The sequence below is a fragment of the Theileria orientalis genome, chromosome 4 (genome assembly GCF_000740895.1).
Source record: "Theileria orientalis strain Shintoku DNA, chromosome 4, complete genome".
Taxonomy (NCBI): Eukaryota; Apicomplexa; class Aconoidasida; order Piroplasmida; family Theileriidae; genus Theileria; species Theileria orientalis.
The window spans coordinates 223,350-247,313 of record NC_025263.1 but is presented as its reverse complement, the minus strand read 5'-3'; the positions used below and the strand labels follow the sequence as shown (position 1 = coordinate 247,313).

Here is a 23,964-nt window from a genome sequence, read left to right as displayed (position 1 = left end):
GAATATTAGTCAATGGAGTCGAGCACAGGATACTTCGAATATAACCCACTAGCTAAGAGGTTCATACAAATATCGGTAAGTGCAGGGAAAGTGACATTAATTGGCGCAGTCGATGCTGGTGGCAGGACAGATGTTCGGAAAGGCGGCCTGCGAAAACATACAGGACCTGATGGACCTGACCTGGGGAGGAAACGAAGTAAGTGGAGAGGAATAACGATTGTTTCAGCCGTGCTCGGCCTGCGGAGGCTACGGAGACTGCAGGTGGTGTGACAGCTGCGGAATCGTCCTCCACGACGGCAACAACTGCGGAGACTTCTACGTGAACAAGAAGGGGCAGAATTTGTGCACGCTGTGCCAAAACAGCGACCACAGGTAGGAAACGTTTGAGGAACAGCAACTAAAAAATTAATGACAGACATTAGAAAACTAAATAATACGAACACGAATAAGAAATAATACAAACACGAATAAACAATTAAAATAGGTACAAATGGTATGTGTCGAGTAATATGGAGAGAGAAAAATTGGCAATGGAGTTGTGGACGCTGAGAATGAAAAATAAAATGGATAAAATATACGAAATGTTGTATAATTTGTGTAATAGAGGCACAAATGGAAATCAAAAACAAGAAAAAGGAATTGAAGAGGATTTAACGAGTAGAGAATATGATAAATTGTACATGGATGAGAAAAGAATGGTGTGTACGGGAGAAGAATACAAAATATATAAAAGGGACCGAAATGAGTACTACAAAAAGCAAATGGAAGCAAGTAAATACTGCTATGAAGCTCTTACAAAATACGAATGTTATACATAAAATAATGTAATAAGAATAAATAAGTATATGTGTGGATGAATAAATAGGAATGTGAATAAATTTAGATTTAAAAAATAGTAAAATGGAAAATAAAAAATAGATAAGAGTAAAGAAGATGATAAAAATTAAATTGGTGATGGAAAAGGTAGAAGAAGAGTAAATAATAAAAAGAAAATAAGAAAATAAAAAGTGAAAAAATGAAATGTGATGGTGTATCAAAAATAATGGAAAATAAGTAGTAAATATAGTAAAAGTTATTAGTTAATTTTAAAAATAATAGAATTTAAATAAATGTATGTGAATAAGTTAAAATGTGATGTATAAAGTAAGTAATGTTTAAGTTGATGTGTAACAATAGTAAAGTTAAAAATAAATAAGGAAATTTGAAAATAATGTTGGAATATGAAAAAACACCAACCTGGAATTCAAACGGAAAGAGAAACGGATTCCTGTATAATGTAGTAGTAACAACGGTGAAGGCGTCAGTTGACCTGAGACAGTCGTCGAAGCAATCAGGACAAATAGACCACAGTAGCCACGACACAGATAGGTTTTACAGCAATAAAACAGCGTCAAACGTAGATAGTCAGTTAAATTCAGCACTGTCACTGTACTTTATATCTGAAGATGGGACGGAGTGGAACACATCAGTGATCCATTCGCCGTACTTCTACGTATCGGTGCTGAAAGAAGATTACATCGACGTGGTGCTGCAGTTCCTGTACAACAAGTTCCAGGTAAACGCGATAGGACCGGTGCTGCTGGAGCCATGTAAGAAGATAGACCTCTCGCTGCCGAATCACCTGGAGAAGGTGGACGCAGTGGAAGGAGTGAGTAAGCATAACCTGGCAACCTTGATAAAAATCAGCTTTAAAACAATAGATCAGCTCGAGAGAGGAAGAGACATGATAGCAGCAATGAAGAGGCAGTACGAGAAGGACAACCTGTTGATCAACGCATCCAACGACTACGACGAGTTCGACGAAGACGTAAGCTACAACAAAGTGGACAGGAACAGGTACGACACATATAACCTGAGTAACAGAGATCACCTGGAGTACTCAATGGGAGAAATGAGCGGGTCCCAGAAGACTTTGTCGAGTCAGACGCTGAGGTTCATAGGAAACATCTACGAGCACGACGTGAAGTACATCAACAGAGTGTGCATAGACCTGTCGATAAGGTGCGGAACGTGGTACGAGGTGGAAAGAGAGGACTTCAACGTTAAGTTCGAGCCTATGGACAAGAGGAGCGTGGCTCCGTTGAACGTGTTCGCATGGGACATAGAGTGTTACAAGGCGCCCCTGAAGTTCCCGGACATGGAGACAGATGAGATCATGCTGATATCAGTGATGTTCAACGGGCAGGGATACCTGATAGTAAACAGAAGCATAGTCTCGAGAGACATAACGGAGTTCCTGTACAGGCCGAGAGAAGACATCGTGGGCAACGCAGCCTTCAAAATACACAACGAGAAGACGGAGAGGGACCTGCTGACGAGGTTCTTCACGCTGGTGAGGCAGCTGAGGCCGCAGATACTGGTGACGTACAACGGAGACAATTTCGACTTCCCGTACGTTAACAGAAGAGCGGAAATCAACGGCCTGAACATGAACAAGCTAGCAGGGTTCCATTTGTCAAACGGAGTGTTCGTTAACGCAGCAGTGCTTAACATGGACTGCTACAAGTGGGTGGAGAGAGACTCGTACCTGCCCTTCGGCTCGAGGACGCTGAAGCAGGTGTGTAAGCTGATGCTGAAGTACAGCCCAGTGGAGATAGACCCGGAGGACATGGTGGCGATGGCGAGAACGGACCCGCAAAAGCTGGCAGTGTACAGCGTGTCTGACGCAGTGGCGACCTACAACCTGTACATCAAGTTCATACACAACTTTATCCTGGCGCTGAGCTACATCGTGCCGCTGCCGCCAAACGAGATCCTGAGACAGGGAGCAGGGACTATGTGCGAAAACCTGCTGATGGCGGAGGCGTACGGAAATGGAATACTGCTGCCGAACAAACACACGCAGAAGGCAATAAGGTTCTACACGAACCCGGAAACGGAAAAACAGCACCTGGTCTACGAAAACACGTACATAGGAGGAAGAGTGGAGAGCCTGCGCTGCGGAATATTCAGAGACGACCAGGAGGAGCAGTTTGAGCTGTCAGCAGCAGCGTACGACGACCTGATAAATAACCTGGACGCTCTGCTGATATACTGGGCGAAGAACAACATGAGTAAGATAACGAAGGAGCCGTTGAAACTGTACGAGGAGGAGGACGATGAGGAAGATGGGACCCGGAGGCCGGGAGAGCCATCAAAAAGGCTAAAGAAGATATTCGAGCACTTTGAAAACTTCGAGGACGTGTACAGAGAGTTGTACGTGAGGCTGTGTAGACTGAGAGACGAGAGTAGCATAAAGACGTACCCGAGAATATACCACCTAGATGTGGGAGCAATGTACCCGAACATAATAATCACGCAGAGGCTGCAGCCGACAGCAATCGTGACGGAAAAGTTCTGCGAAAAGTGCTCGTACTACAGCGAGTCGCACCTGTGTCAGAAGAGAATGAAGTGGAAGCAGAGGCTGGAAGTGTCGCCAATAGATAAGAGTCAGATACTGGTGCTGCTGCAAAACCTGAAGTCGAGGACGTACCAAGGAGCAGCAGCGTCGAAGAACGAAAGTAGAGTGAAGGCGGAGCAGGAAGAAGATTCGGATGCGGACTCGGAGGAGTTGGAAGGGAACGGGAAGGTGGCATTTAGGACTTGGGACCAGCTGACGGAAAGAGAACAGGGAGCACAGCTGCAGAAGGCAGTTAAGAACCACTCGCAGAAGATATTTAAGAAGACGAAGATATACAAGGAGGCGGACGTGGAAAGCATAATATGCCAGCGAGAGAACCACTTCTACGTGCAGACAGTGATGACGTTCAGAGACAGAAGGTACACCTTCAAGCACCTGAAGAAGGAGGGAGAAAACGAGCTGAAGGCGCTGCTGAAGCAGGGCTGCTCAGACCCAGTGAAGATGAAGAGCGTGAGAGAAAAAATACTGATAAACGACTCGCTGCAGCTTGCGTACAAGTGCATACTTAACAGTTTCTACGGCTACGTTAAGAGAACGGGCTCGAGGTGGTACAGCATGGAAATGGGAGCAATAGTGACGTACACGGGAGCGTCGATAATCGACTCGGCAAGAAAGTTGGTGGAAAAAATAGGAATACCAATAGAGCTGGACACAGATGGAATATGGTGTATGCTGCCAGACGTGTTCCCAGCAGTGCTGGACCTGAAGTACGCAGCGGAGGGAAAGACGAAGACAGTGGAACTGGAGTACATGACGACGGTGCTTAACATGCTTATAGCAAACGAGTGGACAAACGACCAGTACCTGGACCTGGAGGACACGGGAAAGTATAGAACAATAAAGAGGAACGAGATATTCTTTGAACTCGACGGACCGTGGCACGCGATGTTCCTGCCGGCGTCGGAGAAGTCGGAGGAGCTGCTGAAGAAGAGATACGTGGTGTACAACAGTAATAACCAAATAGTGGAGCTGAAGGGCTTCGAAATCAAGAGGAGAGGAGAGATGAGGCTGATACAGCTGTTCCAAGAAGATATATTCCCGCAGTACCTGCTGGGAGCAACGAAGGAGGACGCGTACCAGTCAGCGGCGAAGGTGGCGCTCTCCTACAGAAGAGTGCTGGAGACGAGAGCACAGGAGTTGAAGGATGATGACCTGTTTGAGCTGCTGCTATCGAAGAAGACGGTGAAGAAGGCAGTAAATGAACAGCCGCACCAGAAGTGTTTCGGAATCACAGCAGCACGAAGGCTGTCGGAGCTGTTTAAAAACGACACGTACCTGAACGACCCGAACATAATAATGTCGTTCCTGCTGGCCTCGCACCCGCAGGAAGCGCCGAGGACGGCGAGAGCGATACCGATACAGACGTTCAAGGTGGAGGAGGCTGTGCGCTCGCAGTACCTGTCGAAGTGGCTCAAAATACAACTCTCAACAGCCACTAAGATGTCGTCCAGAGACATACTGGACTGGGAGTACTACAAGGAGAGGGTGGACACGCAGATACTGAAGCTGATATGCCTGCCGGCGATCATGCAGGGCCTGAAGAATCCGATACCGGAAATAGAGATGCCGAAATGGGTAAAGAAGAAGCAGGCGATGATGGAAAACAGGCAGAGAGGAATAGTGACCTTTTTCGCGACGACAAAAGCAGCTTCGCTAGGGGACAGGGGAGGGCTCGCGGTGGGAGATACGACTGCGGCGAGCGATACGACAACAGCGACTGCGGACGAAGATGAAGTGGAGGCGCCGCTGAAGGCAGAGGAGCAGGAGGACTGGCTGGACGTGCTGAAGAAGAGGTGGCTGAAGGGCGTGGCGAGTGCGAAGAGCATGCAAAGGAGCACGCAGGCGAAGGTAAACTATAACCTCTACAGAGAGCTGAGGGAAGTGTTATCGAGCAGGACGGAGAGCAGGCTCGATTTCGACGACTACTACGCACTGTTCACGGAGACGTGGCACATCTACGACTTTGAGCTGGATCCGAAGGTAAAATTATTTGTTTATTTATTTAAGGCGGATGTTCGTAAACGAACAAACAATTACAAATGTGTAGGACTCGTCATACGTAAACTGTAAAGTGTCGATATACAACAAGCCGATGATACTTAACGTGAAAGTGGAGCTGTGGAGGAAGCTGTACATCAACAATAAGAACGAGTTCCCAATAAAGGCGGACGAAAACGTGGCAATAAGAGAGCTGAAGGACAGCTACGTGCTTCCGAGAGGAGCGAGGCAGATGAACCTGGTGGAGTTGGAGATGAGAGAGTCGTACTACCAGAAATACCTGAGGAACTCGATTAAGTCGATACTGTACAAGACAGTGGCGGGAGTCTACGAGTCAAAAATACCAATCGCATTCGACTTTATGACGAGAGTGGGAACGATGATATCACTGAAGAACACGGAAGTGGCGAAAGGTAAGCGTATAGAAAGAGGCTGATGCGGGTGTAGTACTGAACGAGGATTTGGAGTTTAAGTCGAATGCTATATCAGCAACGAACCCGGTGCAGACAGTGGACCTGAAGTACATGAACGACTTTGAATACGCGTATGTGTACGTGTTCCAGTCGCAAGACGCAGAGACGAAGAGGAGAAACAGGTACTATTATAGTGAATAGAATGTGCGATCGTCGATTCTGAGTTAATAATTGTGCCAGCGTCGATGCTACCTTAGATAAGTAATAGGAGCATTAACTAAAATAAATCTTTGATCAAAACATAGATTTTTTGCGGCGATATTCACGAAAGGAGACCGCGCGCTGAATAGAATATACGTCGGAGGAAACGTGGCACTGAATAGATACACGGAAGAGCAGTTTAGTGAGATATCGACGCCGATATTGGAAAAGTACAGAGAAATGTGGGCAGAGAAAACGGTAAAAGAAGAGGATAATTGGGGTGTGTAGGCAGTGGACGCGGATCATTATAGTAACCCGTACACGTTCCCTGACTGTTTTGGAGCACTGTTTGACACGGAGATAGAAGCGTCAGAAGCAGCAGCCACGTCGTGTAAGAATGCAATGAAGAAGCTGGACGGGTACCTGAATGCGCTGAAGCCATCGTTGTCGAAGAGGAAGTACTTCGTGTACGTGTACTCGTCAGTGGATAGGTCTGAAGTAAGTTTTAACTCGAGCGTGATAAATTAAAAATGCAGTTTGGACAATGGGCGAAGGGAGAGTACTACCCAGTGTTCTTTGACGGGACGGCAAAGTCGCATCCACAGATACTGTCGACGCTGTTCATGAAGTAGGTGCCGAAGGAGTTAAAAATCGTGTAGGTCGTGTTTCGAGGACGCAGTGAGTCTGCTGTATAAGCACTTCAGCACGGTGGAGGAAAAGCTGGCGCTGTCGAGAATATCAGCAGTGCCGGTCTCAGTGCTGCTCTCGCTGAGTAGCTTGGAGGCGTTCAAGTGCATGTTCGACGTGATGTACGCAAGAGCACTGAGGCTGTCGTCGTCGGTAAGTGGGAGTGAAGGAGATATGCAAATGTAGCTGCTTTGGGGAACGAGCGAGATGGGAGTGGATTTGGGGTTGATACAGGCGAGTAACCTGGAACACTCGGACTACGACATCCACGAAAATGAAAACAGACTGGACTTTACGATCCCAGGAGTGTACAGGTGCTACGGAGCGAAAATCAGGTTCAACCAGTCGATGATGTACAATGCAATACTGCTGCAGTCGAAGATGATGGACTTCGCAAACCACGAAAAGGCGGAAACGAGGAACGAGGAAGCAGCAGTGGTGGACCTGGAGACTAACTTCCACGTGTCGATGTTCCACCCGAACTCGTTTAAGGTGAGAACCGGCGGTCGTAAGCACAATTATGTAGATACTGGGCACGATGCTGGAAAACCTGATGAACTCGACGAACCTCGTGTACCAGAAGGTGGACTACGCGACCTTCCAGAACATAGTTAACCTGTGCAGCTACCTGAAGTCGTGGCTGAGCGACGCGAGGAGCATCCTGTACGACCCGGCACTGTATTCGATGGTACGTGGCAGAGGAAACAAGATATGTAGGCGCTGGGAGCAATGAAGGAGTACCTGAAGAAGCTGGTGAAACACATATCGGTGAACCACAAGCTGACGACAATACACATGGACCCGACGTACATGGTGGTAGAGTCGGACTGCATAAGCGTGACGAAGGGGAGGACGAGAGTGCAGGAGGCGCTGACGGACCTGGCGGCGACGCAGTCGAAGTTCAAAAACATACCCTTCCAGGTACGAATACCGAAGTTTAACTCGCGACAACTTTAGGTGGAGGAGGAGTACGTGGCGATGGTGCAGCTGGACAAGGTTAACTACATAAGATACAAGAACTACATCGACGCCTCGAGAGAAAACTGCAGCGAAAACCTGAAGGCGCTGGAGTACATGCCACTGGCAGTGGAAATGTTCATAAGATAGTAAGCCCGAGAAAGTAACACCATGACGTAGTTTCATGAAAACGATTGCGCTCGACCCGCTCTGGAGGAGCGTGAGGTCATTCTACGAGTCGGACAGCTACGAGGCGACGGAGGAAAACTACGAGCCGCCGAAACTGGTGAGGACGGACTTCCACAAGCTGGCGAAGAAGATACATGACAGAATATACTACGACTGGTATCAGCCGGGCTCGTACTTCAGTAGGCTCTACGAACTGATCGCGGACACGGAGACGTTCGCAAGGACGTTCGACAAGAACAGCAAGCACCTGAAGATGGACTTCCCGAAGCTGCCGGGCACGAAGCTGCAGGGCTCGGACGACTGGAAGGTGGAAACGATAAAGCTGCTGCTCTACATCATGCAAATAGACAAAAGTCTGGACTGGACAAACTATTCGCTGATCTCGTCGCTGGACGTAAGAGATGGAGGATGATAGAATATTTAGGAAAAAATACACAAGCTGTACATGTTGACGTCGCAAAGCGAGTACACGGACAGGAATTGGAAGGCGCCCTCGAGGTAAGGATTTGTGTCCATGCAGAGTTAACAATGGCCGTTTAGGGAGCTCAAGTTGGCGTCGCTGCGCTGCGGCCACTGCCACATGGTCTCAGACATAGATATAGTGTCGACGCTGTCGCTGCTGCAGAACGAAGAGGACGAAACGATAAGCTACTCATGGTAATTTTGGAAAGAGACTGACCGTTCCTCAGGCTGTGTCAAATATGTTCAAAGCCGTTTGACAGTAGGCAGGTGGAGGCAAAGATCATACAATACCTGGAGAACGTATTCTACGCATACCAAGTAAGTAGAGCCAGTGCAATAGTATGCACAGTATGAGCAACATAAGCTATGGTATCATGTGCAACATAAGCTATAGTATGATATACAACAATAACAAAATTAACTGTTACGTAGGCACAAGATAGCATATGTCCATCATGCAGGAGCGTGAAAACAATGTACAGAAGAAATTCCTGCTCGTAAGTGGAAAGTGTATGACATGATGAACAGATGCGGAAGGAAGTATCAAAATAGACTGAGCGACACCCACTGGAAGTAAGTCTAGTGTAGTTAGCGCAATGCGATTCAGGGAGTGCTACACAGTGGCAGTCGAGATATCGCAAGTGACAAACATGAAAAGCCTGCAGGAATGCCTGACGATCTTCACAGACGTAATGTAAATTAAATGATTGTCTCTGTACATGTTGTGAGTTAGATAGTAGAGCGGTACCGTTCCGAATGAAAGCCTCCATCCTGGAAGGAAACTAAAGGAAAATTAGGTGGAGCGAGCCGTACCATGGAGTGAATGGGTTCGAAGGCACTTGAAACGATTTCCCTGAAAAGGAGTGTCAGAGTTGTTGAAGTTGCAGTTGAGGCTGAGGTTGTGGCCAGTGCATAAAACTAACCTGATTTTGTTCTTGTGGATTTTCAAGAGACGCTGCTCAGCCTCATAGAACTCCTCGTTATCGGCACGACGTTGAGCGTTCTCAAGCATCATGATGCCATCTGTAGGAAAATGAGATGAGTGTACGAACCGAGCGATTTGAGAGTTTCCTCGAGATCCTCGTGAGGAGGCTGAAAGGAAAAGTTAAAGGCTGGAACGTACGTGAATGTTGACGGCGAAGTCGGCAGTGTCCTGAATGCCACTCATAACATTGTTGCGAATGTTCTGAACATTAATTGCGATGAAAACAGTGTAATATATTAAAATAGAGTAAATGTGTAAGTAATGTGTGCGTAAAAAGTGAATAGGGTTCGAACCATGCCAAAGGGGAAAAATGAGCTCTGCTGATTTACACACTTTACAAATTTAAAATAATCTATAAATAAAATTGATGGTATGAAGGTGTAAAGGTTCATTCTACAAATAAAATTAGAGTGATCATGAGAAGTGTGACCCCAACACAATGAGTGATGTCGTCAATAAATTTAATGGTTGTTCGATAATTGTAAATATATATGTTGTTGTTTAAGAAGATAATATTAGGGTATGTAATAATCGTAATATTTATCATTGGAGCTTCAATAGAAGAAGACGATAACAAGTCGCAAAATGAGGAGAAGAGCCTGGCTTCTGGAATTTCAGAGTAAATTTTTTGAGAAAAAATGTGAAATTTATTCAGAGACATGGGCAAACTATCGGAAAACGTAGATAATGTTGTTGAAGCCTACGGAGAAGAGGATAAATCAGATGACTCAGAAACTCCAGAAACGCCAGAAGAAAAAAAGGTAAACTAACGGTGGTAAATATTGTTTTAGAAGAGGAAAATAGCTAAGAAGTTCGGAGAGGTGTATAAAAAGGAATTAGAAAGGGTATGTGTAAGTTAGAAAATAAAAAATATAGGCTCAGAAAGTGGTTGATAAGCAATACAGTAAATATGTTAAAGGAAGATTCGAATCACTAGGTGAGTTATGGCATAAACTCAGACCGAAATGGAAAAAATTAGATTTGATGGAGTATGCAACGGAACAGTTGAAGCGATTCTGGTTCGTTAAAACGCAAAATATATTTTTAATACAGGTTCACTGGCCAGTGCAGGTTTGACCGATAGGCAATAATTAAATGAAATAGGAGAAACTATGATCAAAAGTGTCCAAAAGGTTTGAATATAAAAATAACCTTTTAAATAGGATGGGTTGAATATAACGGCTCCTGTAAGGCACCGGGAGATTACAGAGGCCTGTAAGTAAATATAAGTTACCTGATGGTAGGTGTAACGACTTAAAGGATTTTACGGGAATGGGACCCGAGGAGAAGGAAAATTTTGCATGGAGGTAAGCGTAATGCTACTAAGATGAAAATGCGATTGAAAATAGGTGTGAAGCTGAATGGCCATGTATAAACGGTAGTGAACAAAATTTAAAAATCAAATTAACAGAAAAACCGATTTTCGAGGGAGTTGAGTGTCCTTTCGAGTGGGCGCCAATATCGGAAACGCTGTGTCTAGCACCGAAGGTACGAAACGGAGAACAATAAAGTGCGCAGACCTACAATGGGATATGCTCTCCCATAATGGACGTCTCGAACTTCGATGTGGCAAAGAAGTCACTGTACGAGCAAAAATGTAATTTACGAGGAAAACACAACTTCCTCAGGTGATCTCAGATGGAGGCGAGCATCAACGAAGAAGCTCAACTCGGAGAAAACGGCTGAGCAGTTTGAGCAAAATAAAATAAGTGGCATCATAGACGATGGAATAATAAGAATAATTTAAGTAATTTATTCGGCGCTGTGCTCGTCGACGGTCTCCAGTTTGTAGTTTTCAATGTAGCTGAGTTCAGATTCGGTCATGTTGGCCTTGTCCAAAAGCATCTGCCGCAGCTTCCGCTGCCTCCGCACCTTCATCGATTCCCCTAAAACAAATGAGTAGGAAGTAAAGGTACCAGGAAGAAGGGCGAAGATGGCGTATCCGGTGACGAGGATGATTAAAATGTTCGTGATGAAGCTCCCGGGGTCCTCTTTGTAGCTCACGAACCAGCGGCCGCGCTTGTAAGGTCCGACGTTCAGTCGGTTTCCAGTTTGAGCGCCAACTACCCGCTGCCGCCAGTTGTAATTGTCCTGTCCAGGTTCACTGCCAGAACTACTGTAAAATCGGCTGCTCTTCAAAGTGATATTGGCCGATCCAGTGAGTGTAGCAGAATATGTGGGTGAAAAGATACTATTCAACAATAGATTTTTATTTTTACACAATCTATTGATGGAATGAACCAGTTCAGTTCCTAACATCGAAAAACTAATGTACACAAAAATATATAATGTGAATTAAATGATGTGTTTCCCCATCGTAGAATCCTGATTTAGTAAATATTATATTCATGTACAATAAGGTGTTTATAAATTTTAAAAGACTATCGTGATGTTTTCTATTTAAGATTTAAGAAGGTACATGGTTATTTACAATCGCTTAACCCCTAAAACTAAATCATGACGGGAGGGAGCTCATTGAGAGGATATTCAATAGGCTCGACACTTGGTGTTGGTTCATTTGCCAAAGTTAAGCGTAAGTGTCGAGTTAAATCACAAATTAATAGTTGGGGTCCACAAGAGTTCGGGAAGGAAGGTAGCAATTAAGATCATCGACAAGGCCAGGATGTCGTCAATGGGAGTAATGGGAAAACTCTCAAGAGAGATCAGCGCAATCAACGGACTTTATCACCCGAACATAATACACCTATACGACCTAATCGACACACCGGATACAGTTTTTCTAATCATGGAATACGTGGACGGTACGTGAAAACATGATATTTGGCGACAGGAGGAGAGCTGTTCGACTACGTGTTGCAGAGAAATAAGCTGGGCGAGGTGGACGCAATAAGAATTTTTAGACAAATAATCTCAGCAGTCAACTTCTGCCACAAGAGAATGGTGAGAGAAGGAAGCTAACGTTGCCTTGTAGCTGTGCCACAGAGACCTGAAGCCCGAAAACATTCTGATGGACAAATACATGAACATAAAAATCGGAGACTTTGGCCTGTCAAATTTCATGAGGTAAGGAAAGATGAGCAGAAGTGTACGTATGTGTATGTACAAATTAATAGGCACACATGCTATAGTTGTATATATACGGGTTTGACACCTCATAAAATGTTTTAGGGACGGAGAGTGCCTTAAAACGCCCTGTGGCTCTCCGAACTACGCCTCTCCAGAAGTGATATGCGGAAAGCCATACGCAGGGCCGGAGGTGGACATATGGTCCTGCGGAATCATTCTGTATGTGCTGCTGTGCGGAAGCCTCCCGTTCGACGACGACGAAATACCAGCACTGTTTGGAAAAATAAAGCTGGGTAGGAATTTGTGATAAATAAGGACATTTAGGGAAGTTTTACATCCCAGGCCACGTCACGAATGACGCACGCTGGTTGCTGATGAGGATGTTGGACGTGGACCCACAGACAAGGATAACGATGCAGGAATTGCTGTAAGTTTTAACAAGCACCGTGGGATAAACGTAATTAGGATGCACCCGTGGTTGAGAGGGTGCGACATGATATATGTGCATCACGAGTGGGAGTCGCAGGGAAGGCAGTCGCACACGTTCTCCGCTGACATTATAGAGTTCCTGGAGCAGACGTTCACGGTCGACCCATATAACCCGCACAACATGGTGGTCGAGGCCCCGAAGACGACAGTGTTCACACTCAACCAAAATATGCAGCGCTGGAAGTTGGGAGTCTCAGGGATCAAGTCTGAGTTCAGATGCATCAACAAGGTACAAAGTAGTTACTCACACAGTTGGTGTCGAATGCTTAGTAGCGGTATCAATAGCAGTAGCAGTAATAGTATCAATAGCAGTAGCAGTAATAGTATCAATAGCAGTAGCAGTAATAGTATCAATAGTAGTAACAATAGAGTAGTTGTTGTAGTAACAGTAGTAGTAGTGGTGTTTAATTCATAAAATTATACTGCAGCTGTGCTCTTATTTGTTTAACCGGTCGTACGTGTGGAAGTTCAGGCCAGGCTTCAGAATGTTCATAAAGCACTCGGATAACAAACTCAATTTTGTAATGCAGTTATATAAACTGAGATATAAGACGTACCTGCTGGACGTGCAGCTACACTCAGGGCCACTATTAGGTGAGTTTAGTGATGTAAAGACAGAATGTAGAGTGTTTTCACGAGGCGCAACGAATGCTCAGCGACCTTAACGGAATAATGCAAACGTAACGAACCCTAGGGCAATGCCGTTAATGGGTTGATGAGTGTAACAGGTTGACGAGGCTAATGGGTTGATGAGTGTAACCGGTTGACGAGGCTAATTGGTTGATGAATGTAACCAGTTGACGAGGCTAATTGGTTAATGGGTTAAGACAGTGTACCATAATGTAACATGTATAAGCCATATTGACTTGCGATATGTGTTAATTATCCCTCTTGTGCGGATGCCGCTTCATGAGACGGCTCTTGCTACGGTTGGAAGGCTTGGTGTTTAGGTCGACCTTGGGTGGGACGGAGAACCCGAAAGCCCGAGCGACACGCTTCAAGTCGAGCGAGTGAACGTTGAAGATGTTCTTGAGACTGTGAGACATGTAGGCCTGAAAAGGAGTAAAGAGTGGAAAACATACGTGGAGGTACGAGCGGTAAGCCTGCTTTGAGGAGCTGTTCAAGTAGTAGTTCTTCTCAATCAGCTTCTCCAACTGCATCTGCACGTTAGCAATCTTGCTGAGGTTGAAGTCGTACTTGCTTATCTTCACGTTCATGGACTTGAGGTAGTGGAGAAAGCCGAGCTCCTCGGGCATCAGAAACAGAATGGCCTTGCCCTTGCCGTCAGCGCCACGAGCAGTCCTCCCGACACGGTGAATGTAGTCCTTAGGGTCATCAGGAGGGTCGTACTGAACAATCCAATCGACCTAAAAATATTTTAAGTGTTTGTTGGTTCACTAACATATGTTTGGTTGACTAGCATATAATGTAACAAGTATGTAATGTGCCTAGTATGTAATTTGTTGCTTAATGACTAAATATGTGAAAATACCTTGGGAATATCGAGACCCCTTGCAGCAACATCAGTACAAAGCAAAAAGCCTTTCTGGAAAATAATTAGTAAAACGTGTAAAACGTACGGTGGCCTTGCAGAACGAGTAATAGGTGGTGAGTCGGTGCGATTGTTTCTTGCGCCCATGAATGGACTTGACAGGTATGTCAACGTAGTTGAGAAGCTCGTCGTGGAACTTGACGGAGTTGCAGCTGCTGAAGAAAACCATTATCTTCTTGTCGAGGTTCTTCTTCAAAAACGTGAAGAGCAACATGAATCTGTTCTCAGCCTCGCAAACAACGTAACCCTGTTCCAAACCGACCACAGTGGCGCTATCGTCAGCAGATGCCTAAAAAAATAAGTCAATTGGGCCACAAACCTGGAGGAAAACAGGCGATTTCAGAGACAAACGAGCGAGGTCGTCGACGTTTGAAGTGTGAGTGGCTGAAAAGAGCGAAGTTTGCCTGTTTTTCGGCAACATTTTAATAATTTGGTTAATCTCCTCCTCAAATCCAATTTCTAGGATCCTATCGGCCTCGTCAATGACAAAGACGAGCAGGTTCTTGTAGATGAACCCCTTGGTGTTCTGCATGTGGTCGAGTAGACGGCCGGGGGTTGCGATTAAAATATTCACGCCTCTGACGAGCTTGTCGGCCTCCTGCTTCCTGTTGGCGCCTCCCATGACCAGGCCCAGAGTCTGAGGCAGATATTTGCAGACGTCCTTCGCAACTTCGAATATCTGAAGGCTAAGCTCCCTCGTTGGGGAGATGATGAGGCCGCCGGTGCCATTTCTCGGCATAAATTTAACCTGAAACAGGACTTCTGCCAGTGGAATCAGGAAGGCGAGCGTCTTTCCAGAGCCTACACACTGTTAATACCAGAATAATTTCGTAAATTTACTATGTATGGCTTCACGGATTAAGTACCTGTTTTCGCCTTTCCCAAAACGTCCTTGCCCTGCAAAAGCGGGGGAATACACTTAGCTTGAATCTCAGTTGTTTTGACAAACTCGTGTTCAGCCAAAGCCCTCAAAATGGGCTCAGAAATTTCAAGATCGGTAAAAAGCACGTTGGAAAAATAGTCTGAGTTTCCATTCTGCTGAGACTCACTTAATTCCTGCTTCGAATTCAAATTGTCATCTCTAGAAGATGACACAGCATCTTCAGAAGTATCACTCATTAGTAAATCCTATTAAAATATATAAAACACATCGGAAATAAAATTTGGGGTGTGAAATAAAATAAAATTAAATTATTGTACAGTGGATAAATTGTAAAATATAATAAATGACCACACAATGAGATAAGAAATTAATTATTTCAATATAATTGTTAAGTTTGTATATTATTTTTATTTATATAGTATTTTAGTTTGATTTGTAATGAGATTCTTTATAATATAATATTTTTCCCCTATTTTACACGGTATTTTGCACCTCGAGTAAAATTTGTTATTCATGAGTAATTATGGTAAAAGGGACAGTTATTACTCTTCAAAATCGACATATAAGCCCAGCCATAATTCTAGAAGAGATTATGAAGAAGTAAAATCGCGCTCTTCGCATCAATACTTGGGAGAAAGTAGAGATGATAATTACTTGAAAAGGGAACACCCTAGGAATCAAGATCATAGTAGCTATAAGCATAGCAAGTATCGCAACAGTAAATTTTATCCATCAGATAGAACGCTGGATGATAATAGACAGTACAGAAGAAGTAGAAGTAGGAGTTTCAGCCCTTCGAGTCACAAGAATGTGGGCGCCGAAGGACCAAAGCACGACGATGTAAGAAGGAACAACGATAAGGACACTAGTGCAAACGCATCAGACGAAGAAAATGGAGGAGATTCGAGCGTATTCCTAAAATATCAACAGAAGGCATGGAAGTCGAAAGCACCAGACCCATCAGAAGCAGACAAAAGATCATCAATACTGATAAGGTGTGTGGACCAGGAAGTGACAGAAGAGCAAGTGGAGAGAGTGATATCAGAAGTGGCAATAAAAAATGGATTCTCAACACCAAATTCAGTGCAGTTTAGAACGTTCCACACGAACACGATATCAGGGTCGCTGCACAGCACTGACAAGAATGTGAAGAGCTCGCAGTACATGGAGGGCTACGGGTACCCGTACTCGCTGGAGAAGGTGGCAATAGTGAAGTTCCCGTCGATCAGCGCAGCAGGAAGGTTCATGGCGTCGAATAAGTCGAGGTCAATAAAGATAGGAGGAAGAGAGTACTACATAGAGTACGATACGCTGACAAACGATAACGCGGAAACGGTAAGTCAGGATACGCTCATGCCAGCAGTGGCGGAGATAGCGACGCTGCTGCAGAAGAGAAAGATGCTGCTGGATTGGAACTGCCCGTCGTGCAGATTCCTTAACTTCTCGAAGAGATCAGTGTGTCTGGCCTGCGGAGTGCCGAAGCCGTCAGAGTCGGAGTTTGAAACGCAGAATTTGGCAATAGAATTGGCAGCACTGAACCAAGCGCAAATGTTGCAGTCGAATCTGTCGGATGTGGCTCCCTGGCTGATCCTGAAAAACATACCAGGAGACGCAGACCCGGCGAAGTTGGTGCTGACGATATGCAAAGCAGTGCCGGAAGCACCAGCACAGCTGCAAAAGTGCATATACGTAATAGATACGAACTCGGAAAGTAAGAGAGGATTCATGTTTGCACAGTTTGGAAGCCTGAGCACAGTGGAAAAGTACATGGCGAAGCGAGGAGATAAAAGGTCGGAGCTGGTGACGTGCGGAAACACGTACCACAGACTGGACACAGTGAGAAGCAGAGAGAAGCACGTGGCAGAAGAGCTGTTCAAGAAGGTTAAAATGGCGAGTCTGAAGGTCAACTACGAGTTTGACATACGGACATCGGAGACGAACCTGAGTTCGGAAGATAAGACGATGACGCAGCTGAACAAGGAGTACCGCTCGTGCAAGGTGAAGACGACGAACATAGCGGCAATAGAGCAGTACGTGTCGTCAAACGAGACGCACACGATGTCGCAAGTGTTCTACAGCAATTGGATAGCGGAAAGCATATCGCTGCCGAGCGGGAAGCCGGACACGGGAACGTTCGTGTACGACGCAGCAACGGACTACTTCTTCGACCACAAGCTGAGCCTGTACTACGACGCGGCGACGACGTACTACATGTCGCTGACGGGAAACTATTACCTGTGGGACGAGCAGTCGAAGGCGCTGAAGAGAGTGGACCCGAAAGTGAGAAGGGAGGGCTCGGAGAGTAGGAAGGCTAGCGCGGCAGTGACGTCGTCGGAGGCAGGGAAGAAGGAGTCAAACAGTATCGCGAACATCCTGGCGTCAGCAATGAAGGTAGCAAAGGCGTCGCAGGAAAACGTACAGCAGTTATCATCAGTGATAACGGAAAAAAATCAAGGCTCAAAAGCGCCGACTGTGAATAAAACGGTAATAGGCAGGACCTTTGAACTGAGCGACGACTCAGAGGGAGAGTCGGACATGGAGCTGGAGGGCAAGGCAGCGAAGAGTGAGACGAAGGCAAGCGCAGGCTGCGCCGAGGAGCCCAGGAAGAGAGGAGCGCAGGCTGCGCAGCCGCAAGGCAGGAGCAAGTCGGTGAACATTTGCTTCGTGTGTCTGAGGAAGTTCGACACGCCGGACAACCTGAACTTCCACGAGAGGGAGTCGAGATACCACCGGGCGCTGATCGCACACCAGCAAACACGACAGAACTGACAAAAAATAAATTAAAGAGTATTTATTGGTAAATATGTGCTATAGTAAAAAAATATGTGACTCTGTATCATTAATAATTAATATTTGAATCAATATTGGAAGAATGTTGAACGACGGCACCAGTGGGATCGAAAATAGTAAAAAAATAAAAATAAAGGATGAATGACCTAAATAACCAGTACAGCAGCAGCTCTGATGCAAATTCTGATTCGAAAACAACAGAAGATGCACTGGTGTTGATTCTGGACCTGTCGCCGACAGCATGGTCATCGGGAGTGACGCCGAAGCCAGAAGACCCGAACCATAAAATATACTTACACAACCTGTATAGCGTAGTAGTGGACTTTTTAAAATCGTTCGGATATATGTCAGTGAGAAACAAATGTTGCATGATAGGAACGAATAACGCAGGCTCGTGAGTTTAAAAGGAAAAAAATGAGGAAATAAACACATTTAGGAAGATAATATACGAAGGAAGTATATACAAAGACTGGCTTCCGTCGTGCTTCTCGGGAATCGACGCACAATCGAAGTGTGTAGAGACGACAATTACGGCGATGTGGAACGAGATAGTGGACTTGGTGAGCAAGGGACTGACCAACTCAGAATCAGATTCAAACCTGACGTCAGCAATATCGATGGGTTGCCTATGTAAGTTTGAAGCAAATGAAGTAAAAAACAACATAGATCTGAATCGCATCACGAAGTCGAAAGCAGGCTTCGGAAGGAAGATAATCATATTCGACGTATCGTCGAGGGAAAACTACAAATCGCAATACATAGGACTGATGAACATAGCGTTCACGGCGCTGAAGCAGGTAAGAACGAAGGCACGCTTGTGCCGATGATGGAGAGTGTGTAAGATCACATTACACACACGAGGTGGCACACACAATAAGCACCACGTTTAACCCACGTTCAGAATATAACAATTAACACGCTGGCACTGGGCCAGCCATCGGTAAGTCCGAAAGAGTTGACAACCACTGGTGTTTAGAGGATATTGGAGCAGCTTAGCACGATAACAAACGCAAAGTACCTGGACCTTTCCAAGATATTCCAGTCGGACGTGGAGACGTCGAACATAGAACAGTCACTGTCGCAGCTGATATCGGTAAGCTTGACGTGAAAATAGAATATTGCAGTTTTGGCTGCTGCCGTCAGAGGAGGTGGGCGAGATCCTTTCGACGAAGCTCTCGTTCGAGTTCGGAAACACCGCAATATGCTACTGCCACTACAAAACCGTCGAGGTGTCGTACCTCTGCCCGTGCTGCTTCGCAGGTAGGATTTGCGCCAGAAGTCACATCAATACGCACAGTGTACTGCTCCGAAGTGGACGACAAGGGCAAGTACAGGATGGTCTGCATGGTTTGCAGGTACGTTGTGAGGGGTTAACAAATTTCAGCTCCCGGCTGACCAGGAAGCTGTTGAAGCAGAAGCTTTCCAGCGAGGCGGACTTTACACACAACTAGCTTAATCTAATGCGTACGTGTATGCACTGGAGTACCATTGTTTATGGTTGATTATATATATATGTATATACACTTAAGCATATACCTGTATATCCATGTAGATGTGTAAGTGTTAATGTGTATATATGTACACAAGAATGTGTAAAACACATGTATCATACTCAAACATAGATAAACAGATACAATATAAAATGATATTAAAATCTATACGTCGCCTGTGAATGGCAGTACTAATTTCTTTCCATACCATTTCGACTTAGCGAAATAGTAAAAGAAGTCGACATAGAGGGCAGTCTGAATGAAGCCAGCGACCCAGCAAACAATGCACACGAAGGAAGGGGTCTCGAAGAAGTAGCGATAAACCCAGTTTATGAGGTAAAATGCCCTGTACAGTCCCATGGTCGCGACGTAGTGGGAAGTGATGTTCTCAACCTCACGTTGTTGATAGAGCATAGTGAGCTGAGGGAGAATGGCGACACTCTCGAGCCATATGGAATATGTCCAAGTTATGTCAAAAAATTTATAACTCTTAGTAGTCAAAAGAGTCAAAGCTGAAGTAACAGTGTGAGATGAAACTTGAGAGAGTAGTAAGACGAGTAGAAATAAGTGTAAACAAACCTAGGACTGGGCCGAGCAAATACTTTTCGTAGGAAAACTTATCAATCTTCCTGTTATATGTTTGACTAATAGGGGGCTTAAATCTAATTAGATAAATGGAAAAGGCGGTTATAACGAGAAAGAGAACCTTCATGATGGTGTTGTACAAACTTATGAAGTAAAGAAACAAGTCCATGTACCTGAAAGTAAGTTAGGGAGAAAGCCAAAGTACCTGCATACGAACACAATAAGATACAGCTCCTGCATCCTGGCGGAGATTCCCAGGCAGTTTTTGGAAGTCTTTAACTTCCATATGAGAAGAAGGAGACTGACGACGTGGCACATATCACCACTGAGACGAAAGATGTTCATGGACATTTTATAATTCTACAAAATAAATAAAGCAGTCAATAGGGGCGTTTAATTTAAAAATAAACCATTATAAACTGGCCAAAAGCAAAAGGATTTTAATAAATGCCTTACAAAAAAAATTATAAATACAATCAAAAGTGATTAAAGGCAAGGCGTAAAACTTTTTAAAATCCGAATAAAAATATGATAAAAACGAATAAATAATAAAAATCTAAAAAGGTGGAAATTAGTGTTAATAATTTGTGAATCAGAGGAGGCGACTGCCACCCAACATGAACGACACACATTTGGAAGAAAACTGGTACATATTTCCAGCGACAAAGGTAAAATAAATTAACGGCCGCCTTGGCAGTGACTATGGGTCACGGGCCGTGATTCGATGCACAGAGGCTGGGAACGTAGCAAAAATGCGTAAACAAATATGTGTAGCTTGAAAAAACACTAGTTTTGGTTAAAACGTCTTGCTCTTCGTGGACATTTCATCCAAAAACTCCAACACAGGGCCGATGAACCATATCGAAGGCTGGATTCCTACAATAACGCATATTAGGTGCCCGGGACGTACCTGAGAGGAAGGTGGAGTAGCCACCGCTCTGCGAAATATAGTACACTATGTTCGGATTCCTAAACGACAAGTGAGTGCGCCGGCGAACTTACTTGATTACTTCGAAGATGTCAATGTCGCGGAGAGTGAACATCGGATTGTCCAGGGAGTACAGGAGCAGCGTGGGCACCTTAATGTACTCAATGTTGTCGCGAATGTTGTTCAGGTTCCGCGTGTACTCGGAGTTGATGAGGCTGTTGATGTACTTGGTGATCTTGTAGTCGAGAATCCTGTGCGCGTTCAAGCCGAGCTTGGAGGGCCGGCGCGAGAAGACCGACTTCCCCAGCCTCAGACTCGTGTTAATCTTCTTGTTTATGCGCTTGTAAATCGGGGGCTCCGTGACCTGCCTGAACTTGACCTTGTTGTCGATGCCCTCGCGCTCGAACCTGTGCTTCAGGGTCATGAGCACGGAGATTTTGAAGTCCGAGGAGCTGCGCACGCCGAGCTTGTCGAAGAGCATGACTCCGTAGTTGATGAAGTCCCGCTTCTCCTTGCGCAGGTCGCGGTAGGACTGCCGGTACTCGCGGTGCAGCTGCGCTATCAGCTTCTCCGTCGAGTAGTTGTCCACGCTCGGCTTAATCTTGTTCTTGATGAAGAAGATGTGGTAGAAGAACTTTTTGATGAGGCCGAACCTGGAGACCATCTTGCTGTAGTGGCAGCAGTTGAAGTTGATGCAGTCCTTCTGGATGTTCCCGTTGGTCCTCCTGCAGTGGATGTTGCTGAGGAGCTCCGACAGCTGCTCCTTGAAGCTCGACTGGCAGAACCTCTTGTACAGGTCGTACCTCCTGAACCTGCGCTTGGAGATGTTGTATAGCACATTGCCCGACAGCTTCAAGTTCAAGTTGATGCAAACTGCTGCTGATATCTTCTCCGGGTCCAGCACAAGGTGTGGGCTCTGCTCCGGGTACACGATCTTCGTCTCCGTGAAGTAGTCTTCGTTGTTGAAGTCCATCAGAAAGTGGTCGTCGACCAGCGTTTCCGTGGTCATTTTATTCAGGGCCGGGTTCTGGAGGTTCAGGGATGCGTCCAGCGCCTTAATAGACTCGTAAATCGAGGAGTTTGAAGCGACCGTCTGCGGGTTCCTGTAGGAGCTTCTGTGCCTGTGGGACGACGTTGATGAGAGTGACACTGCTCGGTTCTGGTCAGTCGCCACCGAGTTGTGCGACATCTCTGACACGTTGTCGAACTGCTTCAGGGCTGGTTCCACGTGGGACAGGGATCTTTGGAACCTGGTAGCCCTGACCGAGGTCGCTTCAAACGTGTCGGCGCTGGCCGTGTGTGGGACCTGGTCCCTGGATGGTGCGATATACGTCGAAATGTCCGACTCTGAGCCGGAGTGTACCTTGTAGGTGCCGCCCTGCGAGCTCAGCGACAGGTACTCCATCAGGATGTTCCCCCCGAAGGCGATGCCCACCGTGACGAGGTTGCAGTTGGGGAACCTGTCGGTGACCTTGTTGAGGGCGCAGTCCAGGTCAATGAGGACGTCGCTGTAGAGCGAGATCGGGAATGACCTGAGGGTCGTGGCGTCCGGGAACGCCTCCGACGCCATTCCCATGTTGACGTTGAGGTGCAGGTGCACGCAGACGTATCCCGACCTGAGAGCGTCGTTGATGAGGCACCTCAGCGTCGCGAAGCCCGGGTGCTCCACGTTGTAGCCCTCGTAGTCCTTCTTGTAGTTCTCGTTGCACAGCTCGCACACGTTCTTCTTGTCCACGTACTTCTCCGAGTTGCAGTAGCAGCCCGCCCTCGTGGAGCTTATCCTGTACGAGATGTTCATGTCCCCGATTATAACCAGGACGCCCCTGACGATCTTAGGGTTGGGGCCTCCGGAGCAGGAGCCTCCGTCCTCCGAGTTTTCTAACTTATCGTCCGTACAGAAAGCGGAAGACATGTTATCGTTTGATGAGTCGGCGTTCTGCCGGTTGACCTCGTCAAATTCTATGGATTGCATGGAAGTCGACGATCTGTCACTCAGCAACTTATTTATTTCCGGGGTCTTAACAAAATGACCATCTATGTCGTTTAAATCGTCCTGCTCAAAAAAATAACTCGACGACACGTCTGAAACTGAGGAATCGCCTGTGATTCTTCCGTCGGAGTACGATCTGTCAAACCTCTCCGGGATGTTTACGCTTTCTATCGTTTCCATTTTTGTAAATTCTGATCTATAAGCTCTATTTGTGTATTGAGTTGTGTGAGAGTCACTGGGAGTAGGTACCCTAGATGCTACAGTCGGTGTGTGATCGTGTGTGAATAAATGGTCCTCCTGTTTAAAAAGCCCGCATTCTTCGCATTCGGGTGCCACCCATTTCGGCAAATACCAGTCGAGGACGACAAGTGATCCATTATGTCCTTCCACAACCTCCCTCAAACTCAGCAAAGGCTGCGATGTGAATATTTTTTTAAATAAAAAGGACTTTAAAATTCTCAGATTTATAAATATGCCAATTTTGCTAACAATACTGTGAAGGGACAATGATCCTTTCGAAATTCTGTACTTGGTAAAGTTATAGTAGTGAAACAGTTTACAAAACAGCTTCAGAAAAACCCATTGGAGTCTCGAGTTAAACAAATATATCGTGGGACGGTATGTTTTACCAACGGATTTAAATTTATTTAGGAGAGAAGGTAAATCCGGCCCAGAATAATAGGCACATACCGGCGAAACATAAAATATCTCATAATATAACCAAAAAACGAACAGGATCAATAAAGGTAAATATAAGTGAATGTTCTTTATGCCCATCCATTTCGGAAATATCAAAACATAGTTGTTTAAAAAACGCCGAATGAATCTAATATTGTAGGTTCTATATAAAAACTGTAATAAGATAATTTTAGGCTTGTCAAGCATCATTTAAAACTAAAAATACAAAAACATGAAAAGATAATATGGTACAAAAAATA

General features: G+C 45.5%; 12 protein-coding genes across 12 annotated transcripts; 7 read left to right on the top strand and 5 right to left on the bottom strand.

Moving 5' to 3' along the window:
- Positions 1 to 12: 12 nt before the first annotated feature.
- TOT_040000116 (conserved hypothetical protein) lies at positions 13 to 818 on the top strand (the record flags this gene model as incomplete). The annotated part of the gene is made up of 4 exons (XM_009693741.1): positions 13 to 75; positions 110 to 196; positions 227 to 372; positions 485 to 818. 4 exons carry the CDS (start codon positions 13 to 15, stop codon positions 816 to 818), a joined length of 630 nt encoding a protein of 209 aa, XP_009692036.1.
- Positions 819 to 1,210: 392 nt separating this feature from the next.
- On the top strand, positions 1,211 to 8,808 carry TOT_040000115 (DNA polymerase epsilon catalytic subunit; the record flags this gene model as incomplete). The annotated part of the gene is made up of 17 exons (XM_009693740.1): positions 1,211 to 3,240; positions 3,304 to 5,380; positions 5,448 to 5,811; positions 5,846 to 5,993; positions 6,117 to 6,270; positions 6,301 to 6,510; positions 6,549 to 6,640; positions 6,672 to 6,852; positions 6,886 to 7,191; positions 7,226 to 7,387; positions 7,417 to 7,620; positions 7,657 to 7,805; positions 7,837 to 8,239; positions 8,270 to 8,343; positions 8,386 to 8,502; positions 8,535 to 8,646; positions 8,740 to 8,808. 17 exons carry the CDS (start codon positions 1,211 to 1,213, stop codon positions 8,806 to 8,808), a joined length of 6,852 nt encoding a protein of 2,283 aa, XP_009692035.1.
- A 198-nt stretch (positions 8,809 to 9,006) lies between these two features.
- On the bottom strand, positions 9,007 to 9,684 carry TOT_040000919 (conserved hypothetical protein; the record flags this gene model as incomplete). Its single annotated transcript, XM_009693739.1, has 7 exons — positions 9,007 to 9,020; positions 9,056 to 9,089; positions 9,121 to 9,160; positions 9,231 to 9,330; positions 9,360 to 9,399; positions 9,431 to 9,493; positions 9,586 to 9,684. 7 exons carry the CDS (start codon positions 9,682 to 9,684, stop codon positions 9,007 to 9,009), a joined length of 390 nt encoding a protein of 129 aa, XP_009692034.1.
- On the top strand, positions 9,346 to 9,915 carry TOT_040000113 (hypothetical protein; the record flags this gene model as incomplete). Its single annotated transcript, XM_009693738.1, has 3 exons — positions 9,346 to 9,426; positions 9,702 to 9,773; positions 9,799 to 9,915. The coding sequence occupies 3 exons, from the start codon at positions 9,346 to 9,348 to the stop codon at positions 9,913 to 9,915; spliced, it is 270 nt and encodes an 89-aa protein (XP_009692033.1).
- Positions 9,916 to 9,951: 36 nt separating this feature from the next.
- Positions 9,952 to 11,039, top strand: TOT_040000112 (Plasmodium falciparum CPW-WPC repeat containing protein; the record flags this gene model as incomplete). The annotated part of the gene is made up of 10 exons (XM_009693737.1): positions 9,952 to 10,053; positions 10,084 to 10,137; positions 10,169 to 10,229; positions 10,272 to 10,311; positions 10,346 to 10,363; positions 10,397 to 10,425; positions 10,456 to 10,507; positions 10,537 to 10,599; positions 10,642 to 10,780; positions 10,902 to 11,039. The coding sequence occupies 10 exons, from the start codon at positions 9,952 to 9,954 to the stop codon at positions 11,037 to 11,039; spliced, it is 696 nt and encodes a 231-aa protein (XP_009692032.1).
- Positions 11,040 to 11,044: 5 nt separating this feature from the next.
- On the bottom strand, positions 11,045 to 11,551 carry TOT_040000111 (conserved hypothetical protein; the record flags this gene model as incomplete). Its single annotated transcript, XM_009693736.1, has 1 exon — positions 11,045 to 11,551. The coding sequence occupies one exon, from the start codon at positions 11,549 to 11,551 to the stop codon at positions 11,045 to 11,047; it is 507 nt and encodes a 168-aa protein (XP_009692031.1).
- Positions 11,552 to 11,749: 198 nt separating this feature from the next.
- Positions 11,750 to 13,473, top strand: TOT_040000110 (serine/threonine kinase; the record flags this gene model as incomplete). Its single annotated transcript, XM_009693735.1, has 8 exons — positions 11,750 to 11,825; positions 11,857 to 12,054; positions 12,084 to 12,193; positions 12,225 to 12,316; positions 12,422 to 12,612; positions 12,644 to 12,746; positions 12,785 to 13,037; positions 13,237 to 13,473. 8 exons carry the CDS (start codon positions 11,750 to 11,752, stop codon positions 13,471 to 13,473), a joined length of 1,260 nt encoding a protein of 419 aa, XP_009692030.1.
- A 213-nt stretch (positions 13,474 to 13,686) lies between these two features.
- On the bottom strand, positions 13,687 to 15,479 carry TOT_040000109 (DEAD-box family ATP-dependent helicase; the record flags this gene model as incomplete). The annotated part of the gene is made up of 6 exons (XM_009693734.1): positions 13,687 to 13,860; positions 13,891 to 14,175; positions 14,301 to 14,354; positions 14,389 to 14,649; positions 14,680 to 15,161; positions 15,227 to 15,479. The coding sequence occupies 6 exons, from the start codon at positions 15,477 to 15,479 to the stop codon at positions 13,687 to 13,689; spliced, it is 1,509 nt and encodes a 502-aa protein (XP_009692029.1).
- A 277-nt stretch (positions 15,480 to 15,756) lies between these two features.
- On the top strand, positions 15,757 to 18,012 carry TOT_040000108 (asparagine-rich protein; the record flags this gene model as incomplete). The annotated part of the gene is made up of 2 exons (XM_009693733.1): positions 15,757 to 16,021; positions 16,067 to 18,012. The coding sequence occupies 2 exons, from the start codon at positions 15,757 to 15,759 to the stop codon at positions 18,010 to 18,012; spliced, it is 2,211 nt and encodes a 736-aa protein (XP_009692028.1).
- A 158-nt stretch (positions 18,013 to 18,170) lies between these two features.
- TOT_040000918 (uncharacterized protein) lies at positions 18,171 to 19,484 on the top strand (the record flags this gene model as incomplete). The annotated part of the gene is made up of 8 exons (XM_009693732.1): positions 18,171 to 18,427; positions 18,470 to 18,663; positions 18,700 to 18,830; positions 18,935 to 18,973; positions 19,010 to 19,126; positions 19,158 to 19,293; positions 19,331 to 19,388; positions 19,418 to 19,484. The coding sequence occupies 8 exons, from the start codon at positions 18,171 to 18,173 to the stop codon at positions 19,482 to 19,484; spliced, it is 999 nt and encodes a 332-aa protein (XP_009692027.1).
- Positions 19,485 to 19,688: 204 nt separating this feature from the next.
- TOT_040000106 (endoplasmic reticulum lumen protein ERD2) lies at positions 19,689 to 20,459 on the bottom strand (the record flags this gene model as incomplete). The annotated part of the gene is made up of 3 exons (XM_009693731.1): positions 19,689 to 20,035; positions 20,103 to 20,281; positions 20,314 to 20,459. The coding sequence occupies 3 exons, from the start codon at positions 20,457 to 20,459 to the stop codon at positions 19,689 to 19,691; spliced, it is 672 nt and encodes a 223-aa protein (XP_009692026.1).
- A 647-nt stretch (positions 20,460 to 21,106) lies between these two features.
- Positions 21,107 to 23,914, bottom strand: TOT_040000105 (conserved hypothetical protein; the record flags this gene model as incomplete). Its single annotated transcript, XM_009693730.1, has 2 exons — positions 21,107 to 22,063; positions 22,127 to 23,914. The coding sequence occupies 2 exons, from the start codon at positions 23,912 to 23,914 to the stop codon at positions 21,107 to 21,109; spliced, it is 2,745 nt and encodes a 914-aa protein (XP_009692025.1).
- Positions 23,915 to 23,964: the final 50 nt, after the last annotated feature.